This window comes from Erpetoichthys calabaricus, chromosome 10, assembly GCF_900747795.2.
Source record: "Erpetoichthys calabaricus chromosome 10, fErpCal1.3, whole genome shotgun sequence".
NCBI classification, from domain to species: Eukaryota; Metazoa; Chordata; class Cladistia; order Polypteriformes; family Polypteridae; genus Erpetoichthys; species Erpetoichthys calabaricus.
Genome location: NC_041403.2, coordinates 58,650,249 through 58,669,159, shown reverse-complemented (window position 1 = coordinate 58,669,159; position 18,911 = coordinate 58,650,249). Strand labels below are relative to the sequence as shown.

Below are 18,911 nucleotides of genomic sequence, written 5' to 3'. Positions count from 1 at the left end.
GGTTACGACGCACGACCGCGTGCAACATTGCAAACTGTTTTACACGCTACATACAGCAATTCGCATCCGCAACAAACATGCGTCTTCTTAGATGGTCCTGCAGGAACACGGAAAACGTTTCCCCGGCCCGCATCCGCAACAAACATGCGTCTTCTTAGATGGTCCTGCAGGAACACGGAAAACTTTTCCCCGCCCACCAACACTCCTTATTCCCCGGCCCGTGTCCACCCTCGCTCTCTAGGCATTCCCACTGCCTGCTCATGTGCCCGAACGCAACAACTCACCGACCACCCCGTAAGTCGCTTTCGTCTGTGCTAGGAGTCCACATGCACCTCTGAGCCACGTTGACTGTTCATTATTCTTTTCGGTTACGACACCCGACCGTGTCCAGCGCGAGAGAGAGAGCCGCGCACACATACAGGCAGCACGAGAGAGAGACAGAGGCACACACACAGGCAGCGCGAGAGAGAGACACGCGCACACACACAGGCAGCGCCAGAGAGAGATAGACGCACACACACAGGCAGCCGGAGAGAGAGAGCCGCACACACACAGGCAGCGCGAGAGAGAGACAGACGCACACACACAGGCAGCGCGAGAGAGGGGGCTGGACTCATAAGGTAGGAAGGCAGTTAAAGAATGCACTGGGCTTGATTTTCTTTTCACTTCTGTTTACAGCGCTCGGTTCGTAGTGTGCATTGTTGCAATGTTACTTTTCTTGGTGGTTTATTAAATTATGGATTTTTTCAAATGTTCATTTTTTTCCCTGTGCTTAAAACTCATTAAAAAAAAAGTGTTTTTAGCCAGCGGTTGGTAGCACTATAGCGCAAACTATTGCAGTGTTAGTTTTCTGTGTTGTTCAAGGTTTTCTCAGTGTTATTCAATGTTTTTACATTTAGTTTACTATTACACTGTGCATTCTATGGTTTAATCTATATATATAACTAGCAAAATACCCGCGCTTCGCAGCGGAGAAGTAGTGTGTTAAAGAGGTTATGTAAACATAGATATACATATACATATATACATATATATACATATCTACATATACATATATATACATACATATACACATCCACATATATATACTGTGGAGGATTGCCGGCTTTCCAGTCCGGCCCTCACCCCCAGGCCGCTAGGAGGAGCCCTCCGGACAGCATATTGGTGCCCCGAGTTCCAGCAGGGCCTCATGGACTTTGTAGTGTTTTGACACAGCCCTGCTGGATACCTTGGGGGCCGCCAGGAGTCGCTGCGAAGGGCCTCATGGACTCTTTCCTGCTCTATAACCCGGGAGTGCATCCCAGTCACGTGACTGGAAGAAGCGATGTGCTCCCGGGATGAAGAAAAGGACTTTGCCCTGACCCGGAAGGAAAACGGACTTGTGGGTTTGGCTTAGAGCCACTTCCGGGTCAGGGGCTTTAAAAGGACTCTGGGTGAGCCCAGACATTTGAGCTGAGCTGGGAGGTAGGGTGGCGACGTGTCTGGGAGTGGAGGATTGTTGATTATTGAGAATAGTTTATTGTATATGAGTGTGGTGGAAGGAGTGCTTGGTGCACCTTGTAATATCAAAATTAAGAATTATTATACTTTCACCTGGTCCGAAGAGTGGTACCTGAGGGGACGAGAGGTGGACAACACGCCTAACTGCTACAATACATATATATATACACATATCAACATATATATACACATACATATACACACATACATAAACACACACATATACATATATTCATACATAGTGCGTTGTAACATGGGCTGTGATTGTTACATGGGAGGGAGACGACAAATCACAGCTTCCCGCTTTCTAATCGGGCCTGTGATTTGTGCTTTGACTGATGCCCAGATCCCACAGTATCTCCCCTTAGGAGAGGCGTTAGTCAAGTGTAATTGAATAGCAGTGCTGCAAGTTTAGCTTTACACCTGTTTTTAAGGCTTATTGACTGAAAGGGGCTTTCATGAAAAAACTTAGGGCTTTGCTACAGGATACACCCTCCACAAGTTAAGGAAGTAAAAATAAAGGTATATATTTCTGTTTTATTTAAAGCTTTTAAGTTTGTATGCGGGCAGTATGGTGGTGCAGTGAAAGGTGCCAGTTAGGAGACCCGGGTTCGCTTCCCTGCGTGGAGTTTGAATGTTCTCCCTGTGTCTGTCTGGGTTTCCTCCGGGTACTCCGGTTTCCTCCCACAGTCCAAAGACATGCAGGCTAGGTGCATTGGCGATTCTAAATTGTCCCTGGTGTGTGGGTGTGTGCACCCTGAGGTGGGCTGGCACCTTGCCTGGGGCTTGTTTCCTGCCTTGTGCCCTGTGTTGGCAGGGATTGACTCATGTATTTAGGATATAGCGGGTTGGATAATGGATGGATGGATATTTGTATGCACAGCCCCATTTGCCCGTTTTCGTTTTTTTTTCATTCTTCAGTAATATTTCAGCAAACCCGGAGCTTGTCAGTTCAAATCCTGGTACTGACACCACTGTGTGACCCTGAGGAAGTCACTTCACCTGCCTGTGCTGCAAAAAACCAAAGTAATGTAACAAATTGTAACTTAGATGTTGCAAGTTGCTGGAATAAAGGCATAAGTCAAATAGATAAATATGTATTATACACATAGGAACTATTAATTTATTTTCAGTTAAGTCATCTGCAGCAAACCTTTATAAATGAGGGTTTCTCCTTTTTAGATAGTGCAAACTGTTTCTTCTTCACTGAGGTTTTCTCTTGGAGAGCTTTGTTCATTTCATTGAAAATTAAAGCAGCAGCTGCCAAAATATGTAGCTTTCTTATTAATTTTTCAACATTGTGTAAAATAACTTTATAAAGTAACATAAAAGGTTTAAATACTGGTTATCCTTTTACACTAAAATATTACTGAAGAGATACAAAAAAAGTAAAATGCATATGTTGTTTTTCTTTAAGGAGATTAAATATTACTGAAGAAAAAAAAAAACCTAAAACAGCCAAATGGGGCTATGCATACAAACTTAAAAGGTTTAAATAAAACAGAAATATATACCTTTTATTTTTACTTCCTTAACTTGTGGAGGGTGTATCCTGTAGCAAAGCCCTAAGTTTTTTCATGAAAGCCCGTTTCAGTCAATAAGTCTTAAAAACAGGTGTAAAGATATTGACAATAAGCTATGCAAACCCACCAAGACATGCAATCGTTTAAATCAAGGCGCGAGTCGAAAAACACCATCCGATACTATTAGTTAATGATTGACACATTTCTATATGTATTGTAAGCATACAATACAACTGATAATATGTTGCGCTTATTTATCTGGTGTACCGACATTTTTGCGCGTTTAACGGCTGAAATCTAACGTGGTTTGTGCCCTTCAGAATGAAAACAGTTTGCATTTACCTTTTTAATAAAAAGCGAGCTTTTAAGCCTGAGAAATCACTCCGTAAATGCACACGTTTAATTCTTTATCACTTCAAACAACTGAACTATCCAGAACATTTCAGGCATACATCCAGCATTCAAACTATGTATAAAAAGCACAACTGTTAAAGGAATTCAGCATTTCTTAATTGAAAATGTTCCTTTAATCCTCAGCATGTCTCAATGAGTCGTTCTGGTGGTTTTACTTGACGTTTTGATATTCTGGTTAATTGTGTTTGCAGTTGAGATGTTCTTTCCTGATTTATACTTGTTTTCTCGTTAATATTTGTTTCGCTGGTGTTAGTGTTCTGATTAGAGGTTATTGGTCCTTTGATGTCTTGACGGTTTCTTCTTAGAACAGCTCCTATTACGCAATTCCGTCACATACTGGTCTATTGTTTCTCCGCTTTTCTGGAAACATGTAAAAAAACTTGTGCCGCTCAAACGTCACATTGCGCTTTGGGTTGCAATACGTTTTGAATTTTTCAACTATTTTGTTCAATTTCATATTGTCTCCATCTTCTTCAAACTGAAAATTGTTATACACCTCTAGCGCCTTTTCGCCAATTACATGTAGAAGCATAGACGCTTTAATTTTTTCACTTTTCCTATCTGCTTCAATTGCAGCAAGATACATCTCGAATCTCTGTTTAAATCTTTTCCAATTTTCAGCTACATTTCCCTTTAACTGGAGATTTGGTGGGGGCTGTAATCCTAACATATTTTTTTTTTTCTCTTTTGCTAGAACGTCTTAGCACTTTCTGATCACGTTTTCGGGTTACTCACAGATACAAGACTCGTTCAAAAGTTGAACCTCTTCTTCAGATTCCTCTTCCAATCCGCCACTTCTGACACCATGTAGTGATCTTGTTAGGTTCGTAGTTTAATCAATACACAGGATTGAAAGATACAATAACTTTTTAATAGACAGACTTTAGAGACAATTGCTGTACAAGTTACTAATCGTTCTTTAGTTCACGCCCATTCTCCTACTTGCATCGGCATTCACAGGCATTACTAATCATTCTGTAAGTATCCCTTAATAGACCTTACTAATCAACTATCATTACAAAATCCAACGTGGTTTGTGCCCTACAGAATGAAAACAGTTAGCATTTACCTTTTTAATAAAAGGCGAGCTTTTAAGCCTGAGAAATCACCCCGTAAATGCACACGTTTAATTGCACGTGTGTTAATATGTATGCTTACACAATATTAAAAGACACTCAAAAATTAACGTCATTTACCTTCGTTCCCACATTTGACTCGTGCTGTAAATCTCTTCCTTGTTTTTAGTTCACGTGATTACGTAGGAGGCGTGATGATGCGATACGTGACTCCGCCTCCTCCATTAGAGTATATGGACAAAAAACAGGTTCCAGTTATGACCATTACACGTAGAATTTCGAAATGAAACCTGCCTAACTTTTGTAAGTAAGCTGTAAGGAATGAGCCTGCCAAATTTCAGCCTTCCACCTACACGGGAAGTTGGAGAATTAGTGATGAGTGAGTCACTCAGTCAGTCAGTCAGTGAGGGCTTTGCCTTTTATTAATTAGTATAAATTCTCTAAGCCGCCGCCAGAGCGGGCAAGACACCCATGAAAGCACGCAGAGAAAGTAAGACACCCATGAAAGCACGCAGGAAGGAGCCACACCCACCAATGGTCATTCACGTTCGTCTCTGCTAGACTCCACATGCACTTCTGAGCCACGTTGACTGTTCATAGAGGCATGTTTCTCGCGGATGTGAATCGCTATATGCAGTGTGTAAAACAGTATCCCATGGGATCCTTAAAACAATCCTTTAAAACTTAGTTTAAAACACAATGAAGGAAGCAGTCTTTAAAAACCAATAAGCCCTGTGCCTCTGTTTCATTAGCGTCTCACCTGCTTCACTGATGCAGGCCCTGCAACAGTCGACACGCTCTCTTAGCAGCTGACCTTCTACACAAGCTGTGTGTGTGGGTGGGTGGGTGTTAGTTAATTAATTAGTTACTCGGAGGATTTCAAGATTTAATATGCACAAGCGGTAACACTGCAAAAGCAGCCCAAACCAGAAAAGACGGCTGGCAAAAAGTGGCCGACAAATTAAACGCATGTGCATTGTACTTACTGAAAGCAGCATTACGGATTTTGAAAATGTTCATTTTTTTCCCTCCTTTTAGACAACTGTCTTTCCGGAAGTGTTCAGCCATCAATAAATAATTATGCGGCGTATGCCTGCAGGAACATGTGCAGCAAGCGAGAGAGAGAGAGAGTGAGCGACACACACACACACACACGATAGAGAAAGCGCTGGACACATAAGAATAATAATACTTCGTTACATTGATATAGCGGTGTTCTCAGTATTCAAAGCGCTATCCACACAGGGAGGAACCGGGAAGCGAACCCACAATCTTCCAGAGTCTCCTTACTGCAAAGCAGCAGCACTACTACAGCGCCACAAGGCAGTTAAAGAATGCACTGGGCTCGATTTTGTTTTCACTTCTGTTTACAGTGATCAGGTCGTAGATAGCATTGTTGCAATGTTGCTTATTACATTACGGATGTTTCACATGTTTATTTTTTCCCCTGTGCTTAAAAGACATTAAAAAAGTGTTTCTCAACTTTGACTCCAGAACCTCACAGTACGCAAGCTATATTAAGCATCAACAACGAAGACCCGCTACACCTTAATCTACAAGTACTGACAACTGTGTCGTTCAGGAAGTGTTCACCCATCAATACATAATTATGCGGCGTATGCTACGCCGCAGGTTGGCTAGTAAACTATATAATGTGTGAAGCCTGAAGTCCAAAGATCAAATAAACACTTTCACAAAAGGTTCAAAGACGATACAACAACTTCCGTGGCGTAGCGGTAAGATCTGCTGACTTGTAATCAAGAGTCCCCGGTTCAATCCCCACTTACTCCTATATTTGCTGTTTTCAGTAGTGAGCTGCTGTTATTGTTAATATTATACAGTACACACATACATTTGGTTTGCGTCTGTAACAGATGGTATACTTTTATAATACTTGTAAAAGTTACTGTTTTTTTTTTTTTTTCACTTTTATTCTCTCAGTCACGATCACGATACATACTACCGCCCCCCATCCCCCAGGGATCTGACGCTGTTCGTTTTTATTTGAAACTGTGAATAACTGTAGATATGAGTGGTGTTTTGAGGCAGTGGAACTGGACATTCTCTGATCTGGATGGATTAAAGCTGACACACAAATGCTGGTGAATCTGCCTTCTTTGTGCCTCACTGTCACTTGATTTTTTTTTTAGTTTTATTGAGTGTTCCTTTTTAAAATATAGTTTTAAAAAGTATATTTTAAAATTGATTTTTTTTAATACTAAAACTAGCTTATAATGTAATGAACATCAATAGAAACTTTGGTCTTTGAGTCATTACTCAGCTGTCATTACTTATAGGTGGCATCGCATGGTTTCATATCACTGATGGGCCTTTTTAATAGCAGCCATATTAACATGAAATAGTATGGTAAGCACAGGTGTACAGTAAGTAATGACATTAATTAACATTCCAGTTATGCTACACTGAAATTCAACAGAAGTTTCATTAATATCATTTGTGGCACCTGTGCTTGCAATACTATTTCATGTCAAAATGGCTGCTGTGAAAAGGGCCCATTCCAATGTGGCTAATAAATGCCAATACTCCACCCTGCATTAATCAGAGGGGAGTGATGTGTGCAAATCAATCAGATGTAATCAGTCAATAGCAGATGCTGTCAGTTACCTGGTGGAGATAAAAGCATTGTCCTTGCTGCATTTTCAAAATGTCTTCGTTAGGGGAGTTGTTTAGACTCGATCAGAAATCTCGTTGTGACCATTTCAAATGTCATTTCAAGATGATAACCTGTGCTTTAAGAGGTCACCCAAGTCTCAATTTAAGGTCAGGACAGCACATCTGCAGAAATTGCTATGCAAGAGAATTAAAACTAACACCCAAGGAAAAAAACATCTGTCAGTCTGACTCTTCTAGTAGTGACTTAGCAGACTCTCCCAATCCTGAAGTGAGAAGTGCACAGAATGCTGATGTAGTAAGTGTAAACATAGATATCGGCATTGTAGTTGTTTTGGAGAAAGCAAGAAAATTTTTCTGTTTGAACTGGCCTCCATTAGAACTTCTAAAGGAGCCTTTCTGACAATGAAGGGAAATATTTATTAAAACTGTGTGATGAGTAGTATGCTCTGTGAGATTAATATATGGCCATTAAAATTGAAACATGAAGCAAAGTTAGAAAGAACAGATATGAGAATGATCAGATGGATCTATGGTGTAAGGATACATTGATCAGGTTTTTAAGGGTCAGTAATGGTCATTGATTTTATGTTACTAGAACTGGCCAATTCCAATTTATTTTCTTTATCGTTTTATTTATTTTACACTGAGATTCTACATAACCAGTCATGTAGAAGACCTGTGTTCTAAAAGGATATTTTTACAATTAAACTGCAGACCTCAGGTGTTACTTGTTCGTTTTTTATTAGCAAATTGAAATTCTGTAGGCTTATTGTTCAGTGATCATAAAAATACAAAAATAAATAAAATCTCCTTAAAACTAACAAAACATGTTCACAAAATATGTATTCATAGTATACATGCCATAAAAGAAAATAAAATACTTGCCTTAATTACAAACCACAATTATAATGTTCATGCTTATGAACAAGACACAAGGCTAACATACAAGTTTACATTTAAAATGAACAAATTTGGCTCTTAAGCTAATAAGCCTATTGTTTGCTAAGCTGCTTTATCATTTTTTTCCTAATTAAGAATATGAGCTGCTTTATTAAATACAGGTTCACTCACTATTCACAGAGTGCCTGTTTTAATTAAAGGACAAAATGAAAAGATCTTAACTCATTAAAGGAGTTCCTCTTTTCATTTTTGTTAAAGTCTGTTGTTGTTGTCCGTGCACAAGACAACTCCTCAGATTCCCTTTTCCCAATTTATTACTTTGTTTAGTGTAAAAGCCTTCACACTCTCCTAAATCTTAACTAAACTTAACTAAATTTTTTATTTGCAAGAAGTTCTGACAGCAAAATGACATGTGTGATTCATCTTGTACCATAATGCTTAGCATAAAGAGATATGTGAAATTAGATAATCCATTATGTTCTACATCTAGAGGGTTAAAGGTTATCCATTATGTTTATTTAGACACAAAATTAATAAATACAGAAGGTGATATGTTCAGTACCTGTGGCAAAAAGCATTAGTAATAGGAAAAAAAACACGTCTGATTTTGAGGTCTAAAGAAAATGACTCCATGCACATAAGTTGGGTCCAAATACAAATTTTTGTACAGTAAGTAGATATCTCTTAATTCTGTCAAATGCTTCTTCTCTGTCACTTCAGGAATTAATAGCTGCAGAAAAAGTTTTTTTTTTTATAGCATTTCTCTTATCATGACACATTCTGTTTGATTTTGAGAAATTATGACTGATATATTATAATTCTCCATCATTTAAACACCCAAGATATAGAAGCCATCTTAGTCCATATTCCAGTTTCAAAACCATTAGCCTCATTTTCTTTGTAGCCATCTTCTTTTTCGATGTTGGCATAATTTTATTGTTAAATCTCAATAAATATTAATTACAAGCAAAAGTAGAACTAAACCATGCTGTACAAGTTTTCTGTGTTTCTAAGTGAATCATATTTTTTGTCTTTGAAAAACATTTTAGATAAAGATCATTGTATATGAAAATACTGGTTTAATAATATTTAGTACATTCAGTCTATCATTTGTCACAGAGAGAAACTTTTTTTCTTTTTTAGACTGATATTCTTGTTTTGAGCTGTGATTTAATCACAGATGCTGCCTTGCATGAAGTGGCTGACTTATTTCGTGCCCATGATGCTACCCTCTCTATGCTAATGAGTAGAGCTCATGAATTCACTGAGACGGTTCCTGGTCAAAAAGGAAAGAAGAAAACAGGTGAGAATAAACTTGCATGCTTTGTTCCTATTAACAGTTTAGAAGGCGAAATATTCATGCACTGTGCTACATAATTAGTATTGTTTTGAAGAGTTGAGTTTTGTGAGTGACTTTCTTGTTGCCTATTTGTCATTCTAAAAATCAGATAATTTTCCGATTATCATTAAGAATCACAGAAAATATGATACAGCTTGCACAATGAAATAACCATGCTTTTGCCAGGTGAAAACTCATCAGGAATGCTACCAAGAGGCTAATTACAACCTTAAGGAAGCTTCCAGTAAATAACAACTTATGAAGTTTTATAATCATTTCACATACTCTCTACAAGTCTTTGCTGTTGGTTAAGGAGGAAAACCACAAGCCATTTGTCGAAAACAAAACATCCAAGCCCATATGAATTTTGCAAGAAGACACATTTAGTCTCCCAAAACCATGTGGGAAAGTGTCTTATCGTCTGATGAGATCACACTAGAAATTGGCCATATTTCCAAAAGACATGTTTGGTGCAAAGCCAACACAGCTCATCATCCAAAGAACATGGCATGATGTTACCCGGATACTTCCAAGAATCCCTTTGATAAGACATGATACTTTAGCTGCCAACCTACTCCCTCTGCCAGAAAGCTGAGATTAAAAAAGAAAAAAATAATCACCTGTAAGTACAATAACAGTCTTAAGTATACAGACAACTCAACCAGGAAATGGCATAAAAAAAGAAAATGCAGACTGGATTAGATCAAGTGGGTTTTAGACTATTATGCAGTCTAACTGCTTAAAGTAAGACTGATGTCTTGCAGTTCATGTTTCTGAATTATGTGTCCTTCTAAGTTACTGAACTGAAATTTAAAAGTTTTTGCATCAACATTTTTGATTTTGATGCAACTTGGTATATGAATTGCACCTTCCTTCCGGAGCTCAGAAATTGTTTTTGTTTATTTAAACTAGGGGGCTTTGCGCCATTGTGAAGAGGGAGGCTGAAAGCACCCCAAGGAGACACGTCCTCCGAAACCCCTCTTAAACTGTGATACAATGGGAAACAAAAACATTTTTTTAACTCCTCTTCGCTCTATCAGCTGCTGGATTGCTGCTGCTGCCATGCCATGTAATCTGAACTTCGCTCGCATACTAATTCAAACCCCCCCCCGCGCTACGCGTCATTGTGATCAGTGTGGCTTAGTGCACACCAAGGTGACGCGGTCGCTCCTCTGAAACCCCTTTTAAATGGTGTTACATTGGAAAACAAGTAACAGTTGTTTTTTTTACCTCATCTTTTCTCATTTAAAAGCATGTACAGCACCTGTCCTTTTGTCCTCAAACACTATGCAATCTCTTTTCACTGAGTAATATTTTTCATTTGTTTGTGCTAATGTGATCTTTCCACTCTTTTTTTTGAAACTTTCGAATTTTCTTATTTCCATTTTTTCTAACCTTCTCTGCATGTGTATCACGGGACTTGCTTACAAAGGTTGTAAGTATGACGTGACGTGCCTGTCTCGCGGGATGTGAAAATGTCTCTCTTCAAAAGTGTCTTTCTGTCTCTCTTCCAAAGTGCCATTCTTCAAAAGATCACGTCTCGTCGCCGGAGAAAAGATCCTTATGAGATTGTAAGAAGAAGGAATGTGGAGCCAGGAAAAGGACAATAGAGAAATGTACTAGATAAATGGATCAAGGAAGTGAAACAGGGAGATCAAACGAAACAAACACATAAAGCCAATATGTAATTTGAAATTTGAAAAACCAGAAACTCACAAGATTGTTAACCCAAAAGACCTTAAAGGACATGAAAATTGTTTATAGTGATGTTTCCAATAATTTGGATTATTATAGGCACTGATGAGGGGATTTAAATGAAGTCACTAATGATGACTTCAAGAAATGTTCCTAGCAATCCATAATTAACCTCCTTAGTGTTGCATTTTATTCCAAAAAAGCATGTAAAAAGCGTTGCATTTTTTTATGGCATGAAAAATTACATTTTTATTAAATTTTAAAAGTATAATAATGATACAAAAAATAATGATAATGATGAATGAAAATAATAATATGAAATGAACAATAATAACAAAAATAATAATACTACTAATGATGCCAAAACAGTTTATAATCTCAAACTGTCTCTTTAGCGGTAGTGTGGACAGTGGATGTGCATCAACAATTTGTTCGGCAAGCTGACATGTAAAGTTTGCATGAGATACAGTTTTGACAGCTTTTTGTTTTTATAACAGGAATGCATTCCAAATGTACTGTTGCACCAGATGATGAAATATCTTTTTGTACTATTTCTTTTGTTTCCACCACATAACGAGATAGAAAATCAATTCTTGACCCACACAATTTACGCCGACCATCGCACTATTGTAGTCGACCACAGCACAAGGCTTCGTAACCTATTTGTTGTCTTTTGCCTGTACAGTGACTGTAGCTGCATTATGTACAGTTCTAAGAAGACAAACATCTTTCTTGTCCTTCCATTTCAGTGCAAGCACTTTACGCACCTCACTATAATTTAGCTCTGCCAAAGTCTTCAGGTTTGCCACGACAGTTAGGACGCACTGTTCCATATGCGTCAGTCTTTGCAGCAAGATGTCAAATGGCTGTGGTGAAGTATAAAAATTGTTCACGGTTACACAGTAACCTTGATCCAATAGAGCATCTATCAAAGTCAGCACCAATGACATAGCAACGCTGTACTGATTGCATTTCGGATCAAACATTGTTCCTTTCCCTGTGTACAGAACTGAATTCCAAATGTATCCCATTTTAGATTCATAAAGCTTTATGCCAAATCTTGCTCTCTTTGAAGCAGTGTACTGTATCAGTGACAGTCTGCCCTTATAAGCCTTGAAACTTTCAATGCTGACATCACGGTCTGGAATGTAAACACTCTGAAATTTTACTACAAATGAATGGTATAATTCCCAGATTTTCTTCATTTTGGGTGCTGGATGGTTATTCTCATAAAAGTTTTCATCGTTAGTAATGTACAGATATTTCATAATTAGTGAAAACCTACACTCAGACATAAATTTTCCAAAGAATGGCAGCACTGACAGCACTTTTACAGCCCAAGTTATTTTCAGTTCTAATGCTTATGCAAGACACATCTGTACAGTTGCCCCAGTGACATTTGGGGCTAACGGTTTTAGCACAGTTTTCACAGCATTAGTTAACGCTCTGGTCTAATGCTAAGGAGGTTAAATGTTGATGGCCTGAGCTCAAAAGAACTGCTAAAGAGCGTCAAAAAACAAAGATGGCATCTTGGTAAAACAATAAATAATAATTAAATGAATATTGCTTATTAATTTCCTAATGTGAATGCAAACTGTGGGTATAATAATAAACCTCAAGCCATAAGGAATAAAAAAACAAAACCAGGTTTGAGAAGAATTCTTTGGATGAGACAAAAATGTATTAATATATGTCTCAGTCATGACAGAGATATCAGAACTGTTTTCATCTTGGTCAGAGACAAAAATGACAATTTAGCATGCTTTCGTCTGTCCACCCATCCAGCAAATTTTTAAACTCACTTTATTCTGGCCAGGCTCATGGGGAAACTGGTTTCTATTCCAGCAAACATAAGGTGCAAGGCAGGAGCAATCCCTGGAAAGTCCATCACAGGGTAGACACTAGGGATGCACCGATACCATTTTTTTGTAAAACGAGTACGAGTACGAGTACTTGCATTTCAGTACTCGCTGATACCGAGTACTTGCCGATACCGAGTACTTAATAAAAACATGATTTAAATTTACAGGTAACAGCTTTAGTCAAAAAAACAAGAAACTCTCGTCTATCCACTGGGAGGTTAGGCTAATTAGCGACACGGGGCTAACACTGCTTGTCCAAATATCCGTGGTGAAACTAAACGCAGAGGAGGCTTGCAGTAGGCTGTGGATATGTTTTTTCACGGAGTCGTGTAGTTTAGGCAGCTCCGTGTCAGTCATGTAGCGGCAGCTTGGGACATCATATCTGGGCTCCAGAACAATGGAGGAGACGCAGGAATCCCACATTTTCTACCTCCGAGAGTGGCTGGTCACTCAATGCAATGTACTCGATAATTGCCTGTGTTATTTTCACAGCACGTGGATTGTCTCTGGACATTTTTTCTCGTCTTGCAAGAGTTTGCTGCAGCCTGGGTTGTTTTGGTTTAGAAGCGTGGGTAAACTCTTTGTATTCGTTATCGTGTTGGGATTTTAGGTGCTTGATTAAATTACTTGTGTTAAATGCGCTACCTTTTGAGCCTCCTCTGGACAATTTCGCTGAGCACAATTTGCAGTCCGCCTTTGTTTTGTCGTCTTCATTCACTTTGAAATAGTTCCACACGGCTGACATGTCTCGCCTCGCCTTCTCCCCGCTCTGAGCTGCAGCCGGGGCCTGGGGGCGGGCACTCGGCGCCTGTGATTAACCCCTTACACGCCGCTCAAACATAGACATTTCTCAGACCGTGGTATCGGTCCCCGGTATTGGGGGACTTTTAACGAGTACGAGTACTTTAGAAAATGTGGTATCGAGGCCGATACCAGATACCCGTTTCGGTATCGGTGCATCCCTAGTAGACACACACACATACACTAGGGCCCATTTAGAAGCACCAGTCCACCTAAACAGATTGTCTTTGACCTATGTGGTGAAATTTAGGCACCTGGAGGAAACCCATGTGAGACACTGGGAGAAATGAAAGCTCCATGCAGGGAGAACCCAGGATGTGAATGCCCAGTCTTACGAGCTGTAACTGTTTTCTTCTGAAAGCTACATGTCTCAACTATAGCCCATTACGAGTACTTTTTAATGGTATGGTGGTCACATGAGTTTCAAGGAGTCAAAGTCAGGTTAAGTAAGGAATAACAAGAAGTGAAAGCTTGATGCGTATCCTGGGAATGCATGTAACATTAGATAGAACGTGAGAATTATCAAGACATTTAAAGTTCAGCAATGCTGAAGAAAGGATCAAACATTATGTATATAACACGATTTTAAAATAATTTGCAAAAGACAGGTTCAATCAATATCACTGCTATAAAAATAATCTTTGACAAAATCATAATTTAATCTAGCAAACTATTATATATATATATATATATATATATATATATATATATATATATATATATATATATATATATATATATATATATATATGGTTATAGCCCTTTTTGATTTAAACCAATGCTCCTGCCAAGAGACATTAAACAAGCACTGTTAATAAACTGAACAATATCTTTTAACATCTGGAGAAAACTGAAAATTGAAACAATAATTTGTTTATAGTTTGAAGGAATGCAGTTAACATAATTTACCCATATCTACAGATGCAGAACTTGATAGGACATTGTACAGTTAAAGGAATACTTCAACAAAAAATATTTTGTGTAAATGTTAATTACCTCTTTTGCTTTATAGTAATGGCTGAGAAAAAAATTGTAACTCTTGAGTACTGCAGCGGTGCAGTGCCAAAAATATACATGCGCTCTTCTCATTCAAACTTTTTGCATGATGTGCCGATTAGACTACATCTTTTCAGCCACAGGTCAGTCCTGCTCCTTGATGATGAGTATCGTCCCCTCATTGGCAGAGTTTTAATATATACAGTATTAAACACTATTCCTCCTGTCTCTATGACACAAATTTAACTGGTTGCTTAGCGGCAAAGTTTTGCAACTGTTTTTACAATGGGAAAGAAATTCAATTTTGCTCAAATTGCTTGCTCAATAGTGGCTCCTCCAGCTGTAATCGCAACTCTTAGTCATACGTTATACACATAAGCAACTGTTTTAGCATGGCACAAGCAGGTGTTCTGCTCCATCCTTGCAATTTGCAGAATACATGCTGCCCTTTGTACACTGCAGAAACTGTTAAACAAACATGGCTCTGATCTTCTGACCATACATAACTGCAGTTCAATTTCTAACCCCATTCTATCTTTATATTACTTATATGAGCTCCACTTTCGAATTTAAGTTAATAAGTTTAATAAGTTCAAACAACATTAGTTCAGACGTCTGTTCTTTACGATAAAGTGCAAATAATGAAGCTGTGAGGTAGTTTATACTATAACGGAAATACTGTTAGTTCAGCATATGCTTGAAATACTGTTAGTTCAGCATATGCTTATTGAGCGGCGCTTACAGAATTTGTTTCCTCTTCCATTCGCTTCCAGATTTTTTCTTTGTTTCTGTGTGAGCGGCTTACACATGCACCTTCCCTGGAGTTTTGACTAACTTGCACTGGGGATCTGAGCAGCTGTCAAACAAGTAAAAGAGGAAAATTTACAAAATATACAAGCTGAAGTTACAGCTCCCAAGGTAAATTTGAAAGAGTAAACTAATTCAAAGTTGAAGTCTCATGGAATGTTCCTCTGTTTTAAAATAGACAAGTTCACAAATTCGCCAATGCTTTTCAGGTTTTGGTGAGATGTGTTGAAGATATCTCAGTGAAAATGGACTCTGTCTTGACAAATTTCCTTGAAATATATGTGTTCCAGATTTCAGCAAAATTGGTCCACTGGCAGTTGAGTTCTTTCATGCACATAGATAGACAGACAGATATGGCTGTCACAATTGGTGCTTTACACATTATATACAAACGTACCTAAAAATGGATCACTGAACACAAAACCAGTATTGTAAAATGGCTAATGATGAAAACATATGGTCTGAATTATAAAGGCCAATCCATAAACATCAACTTAAGGACATCAAGCTTCTTGACAATTCATGCATAGTGGGATGATCCAGGATTTCCTGTGTTTTCCTGTTTTTTATGAGCATTATAGGAAAAGTGTTTGTGTTGTTTGTAGTTACTGTATCGGCATTGTATACACAAAGTATTGGCCACAGTCCTAGTAATGTTGACACCATTGTTTCAAAGATAAAATCATATGATACACATAAAAAAGTGTTTTCAATTAATTACATTAGAGAAAAACCCTGTTGTTTTCTATTTGTAGCATAAAATCCATCCATCCATCCATTTTCCAACCCGCTGAATCCGAACACAGGGTCACGGGTCTGCTGGAGCCAATCCCAGCCAACACAGGGCACAAGGCAGGAAACAATCCTGGGCAGGGTGCCAACCCACCGCAGTAGCATAAAATCTAAAAATTATTTTTCTGTTTATTTTATATGACTTTCTTGCTTATCTGTGACAAGGGTATAAGTAATTCCTGACCTAACTTTGTGTATATGTGAATTGTAGAGGGAAATACCTCGCTGAACTGGAATGAAAAATTTCAGATCATCAACAGGCATGTAATTTAGGACTTTAATTAACACAAAGTGAAAATAGAATTCACAGAGGAAGAAACAAAAATATTTTGGAAATTGGCTGGATTGGTGTTGTGATCCCTTTCTATACAGTGGAGTTGCTCTTCTACCTACTCACTAACCAAAATGTATTACAGTCATCCTCTCCTTTCTTCTTCTAGTTCGATACCTGTAGCTGGGAGGGACCCAGTAAATCCTTTCTCAGGGTTACTTCTGGGAATCTGCCGTAGCCCACTGCTGATAAAGAATTAGCCGTTAATTGCATCCCCTGATGTTGCCGTAACCATGAATGTCTTTTAACAAACTTGGCCTCCAAGGCAGTTTTGACACAGTTTGGGATCACTTGCTGCCAAGTAATTTAATGGAGGAATTTCACTGTCCTACCTGCCTGTGTGCCCTCTGTCTTTGTCTTAAAGCCAAGCTGCAGTACCTTCTCTCTTACATTAGCAGAAAGTCCTTATTTCATGTTTGTCCCACTTGCAGCTCTCTAGCTTTCTGAGGAAATCTTTAAACTTCTGCATAGTTAGCTACATGCTCTCCTCTGGCATACTCTTAACACATGAGAATTACTGCCCTTCTTTTACTTATACAAGTGTGCATTTGTAATGGTAGGCCATTCAGTTAAGTTTTACTTTTAATTTTTTTGACTGGAAATCCTCTCTTAGGGTTCCAGCCATACTCCATGGAGTGGAACAGTCTGTTACTTGTTACATATCAGTAGAGTAATAGTTTCTGTTTTATGCATAGTAGTGTATCGTGAGTCATTTAAATTTTATAATTACAATTTATATTTTGCACAGGTGAACAGAGGGACTTTGTTGGGGTTGATAGTTCTGGAAAGAGACTACTATTTATGGCAAATGAAGCAGATTTGGAAGAAGAGCTTGTTATCAAAAAAAAAGTCATGAACAAGTAGGTGTCCTTTATAAATCTCTGAAAGAGGAAATCTTATTTAGTAAGTCATTTTGGCAGTGTGTTGAGAGTGTGTAAAATAGTAAAATAAAGTCTTCTTTAATATAGTTGCAGTGTTATCCATTTCTTATTATAAAGCATTTCCTTAAATGGCCTACCAAGCAGTAGGTGGTATATGTAAGTAGTTATTAGCTTGGCCTTCAATTTTTTTTCTTCCTAGGAGAGTGAGTTTTCTTGTAATGAGATTATTTGAACTACTATCCAAGCCAGGGTGTTCTCAACCTATTTTTCTTGGTGTACCACAATAGTGTTTCAAAGTACTGTTTAAATTGTTAAAGCACTAAACTGTTATTAGGTGAAACTGAAGGTAATCTTTGTTTATTCACACCCCCACCCCCTTATGTTTTTTAATTAATCCGTTTTTAATGTATGACAAATAATATGGTTTATATGGAATAAAAATGAAAGAGCCTAAAATGTCAATATTTTTAATTTGTTAAAAATGTATAGCTCAGTGCTTTAGTTTTCAATGTTGTAAAGAGAGGAATTCCCCCCATGGTATTGTATTGGCTTTGGGGGATTTCTAGCATAGGGTTTATAGACAGTGATATTATAACCCAGCCAAAGGGGATTATCATAGTGGACTACCAACTGATTTATCTTACCATCGGCACTCACTAAACTTACTCACTTATAGTTTATTAACTGAAAAATAAACACCAATTAAAACCAGTACTAAAAGATTTATTTTTATTTACACAAACTCTTTAAAGCTATTTTTTAACAGTACACTTTTCAAGTCAGATTTGAGACATTTGCTGTTGAGAGATTTTATCATTGTATGGAGGAAGCATTATCTAATTATTAATGCTTACGGATGAGTTATATTTAACAGACAAGTCAAATTGGCTCATATTTCAAACTCATGATGCTTTATATTTCCAAGCATTTTCCTCCTTTTTTTTTTTTTTTTTTTTTTAGATTTGTCACAGTTTTAATGCCACTTCTGTGAATAATGTTATCTATATTAAGTATTAATTCTTGTTGGATTTTGGTTTATTTTTCCATAATTTGTCTGTAATGTTATTTTTATGGAATAAATGATTTTTCATGTTATTTTTATGAAACTGAAGTCCTTTGCTTGTAATTCATTATATGTAATGTTTTAAAAATAGACCAATTACATGCAGTTGCACAATTATATGTAGAGCAAAAAAATATGTAGTTGGAAAAAGAACCTTTTTGCCTTGTTTTATTTTTTTTCTTATTCATTGCACAAGTACAGGAGTAATTGCATTATTGGTGCATCAGTGTTATGATTGGTGTATGCTATTGATTCTTTCTGCTTTGCATCTGTGACTACAATGCCAGCTCAATCTTT

General features: G+C 37.9%; 2 protein-coding genes across 2 annotated transcripts in view; both read left to right on the top strand.

Moving 5' to 3' along the window:
- LOC127529461 (craniofacial development protein 2-like) overlaps positions 1-18,911 on the top strand; it is a 782,501-nt gene that overhangs the window by 57,121 nt on the left and 706,469 nt on the right. The window lies entirely within an intron of this gene.
- eif2b3 (eukaryotic translation initiation factor 2B, subunit 3 gamma) overlaps positions 1-18,911 on the top strand; it is a 136,734-nt gene that overhangs the window by 47,359 nt on the left and 70,464 nt on the right. Inside the window, 2 exon segments of the mRNA XM_051933157.1 lie at positions 9,191-9,350; positions 17,419-17,534. Coding sequence (XP_051789117.1) covers positions 9,191-9,350; positions 17,419-17,534 — 276 coding nt within the window.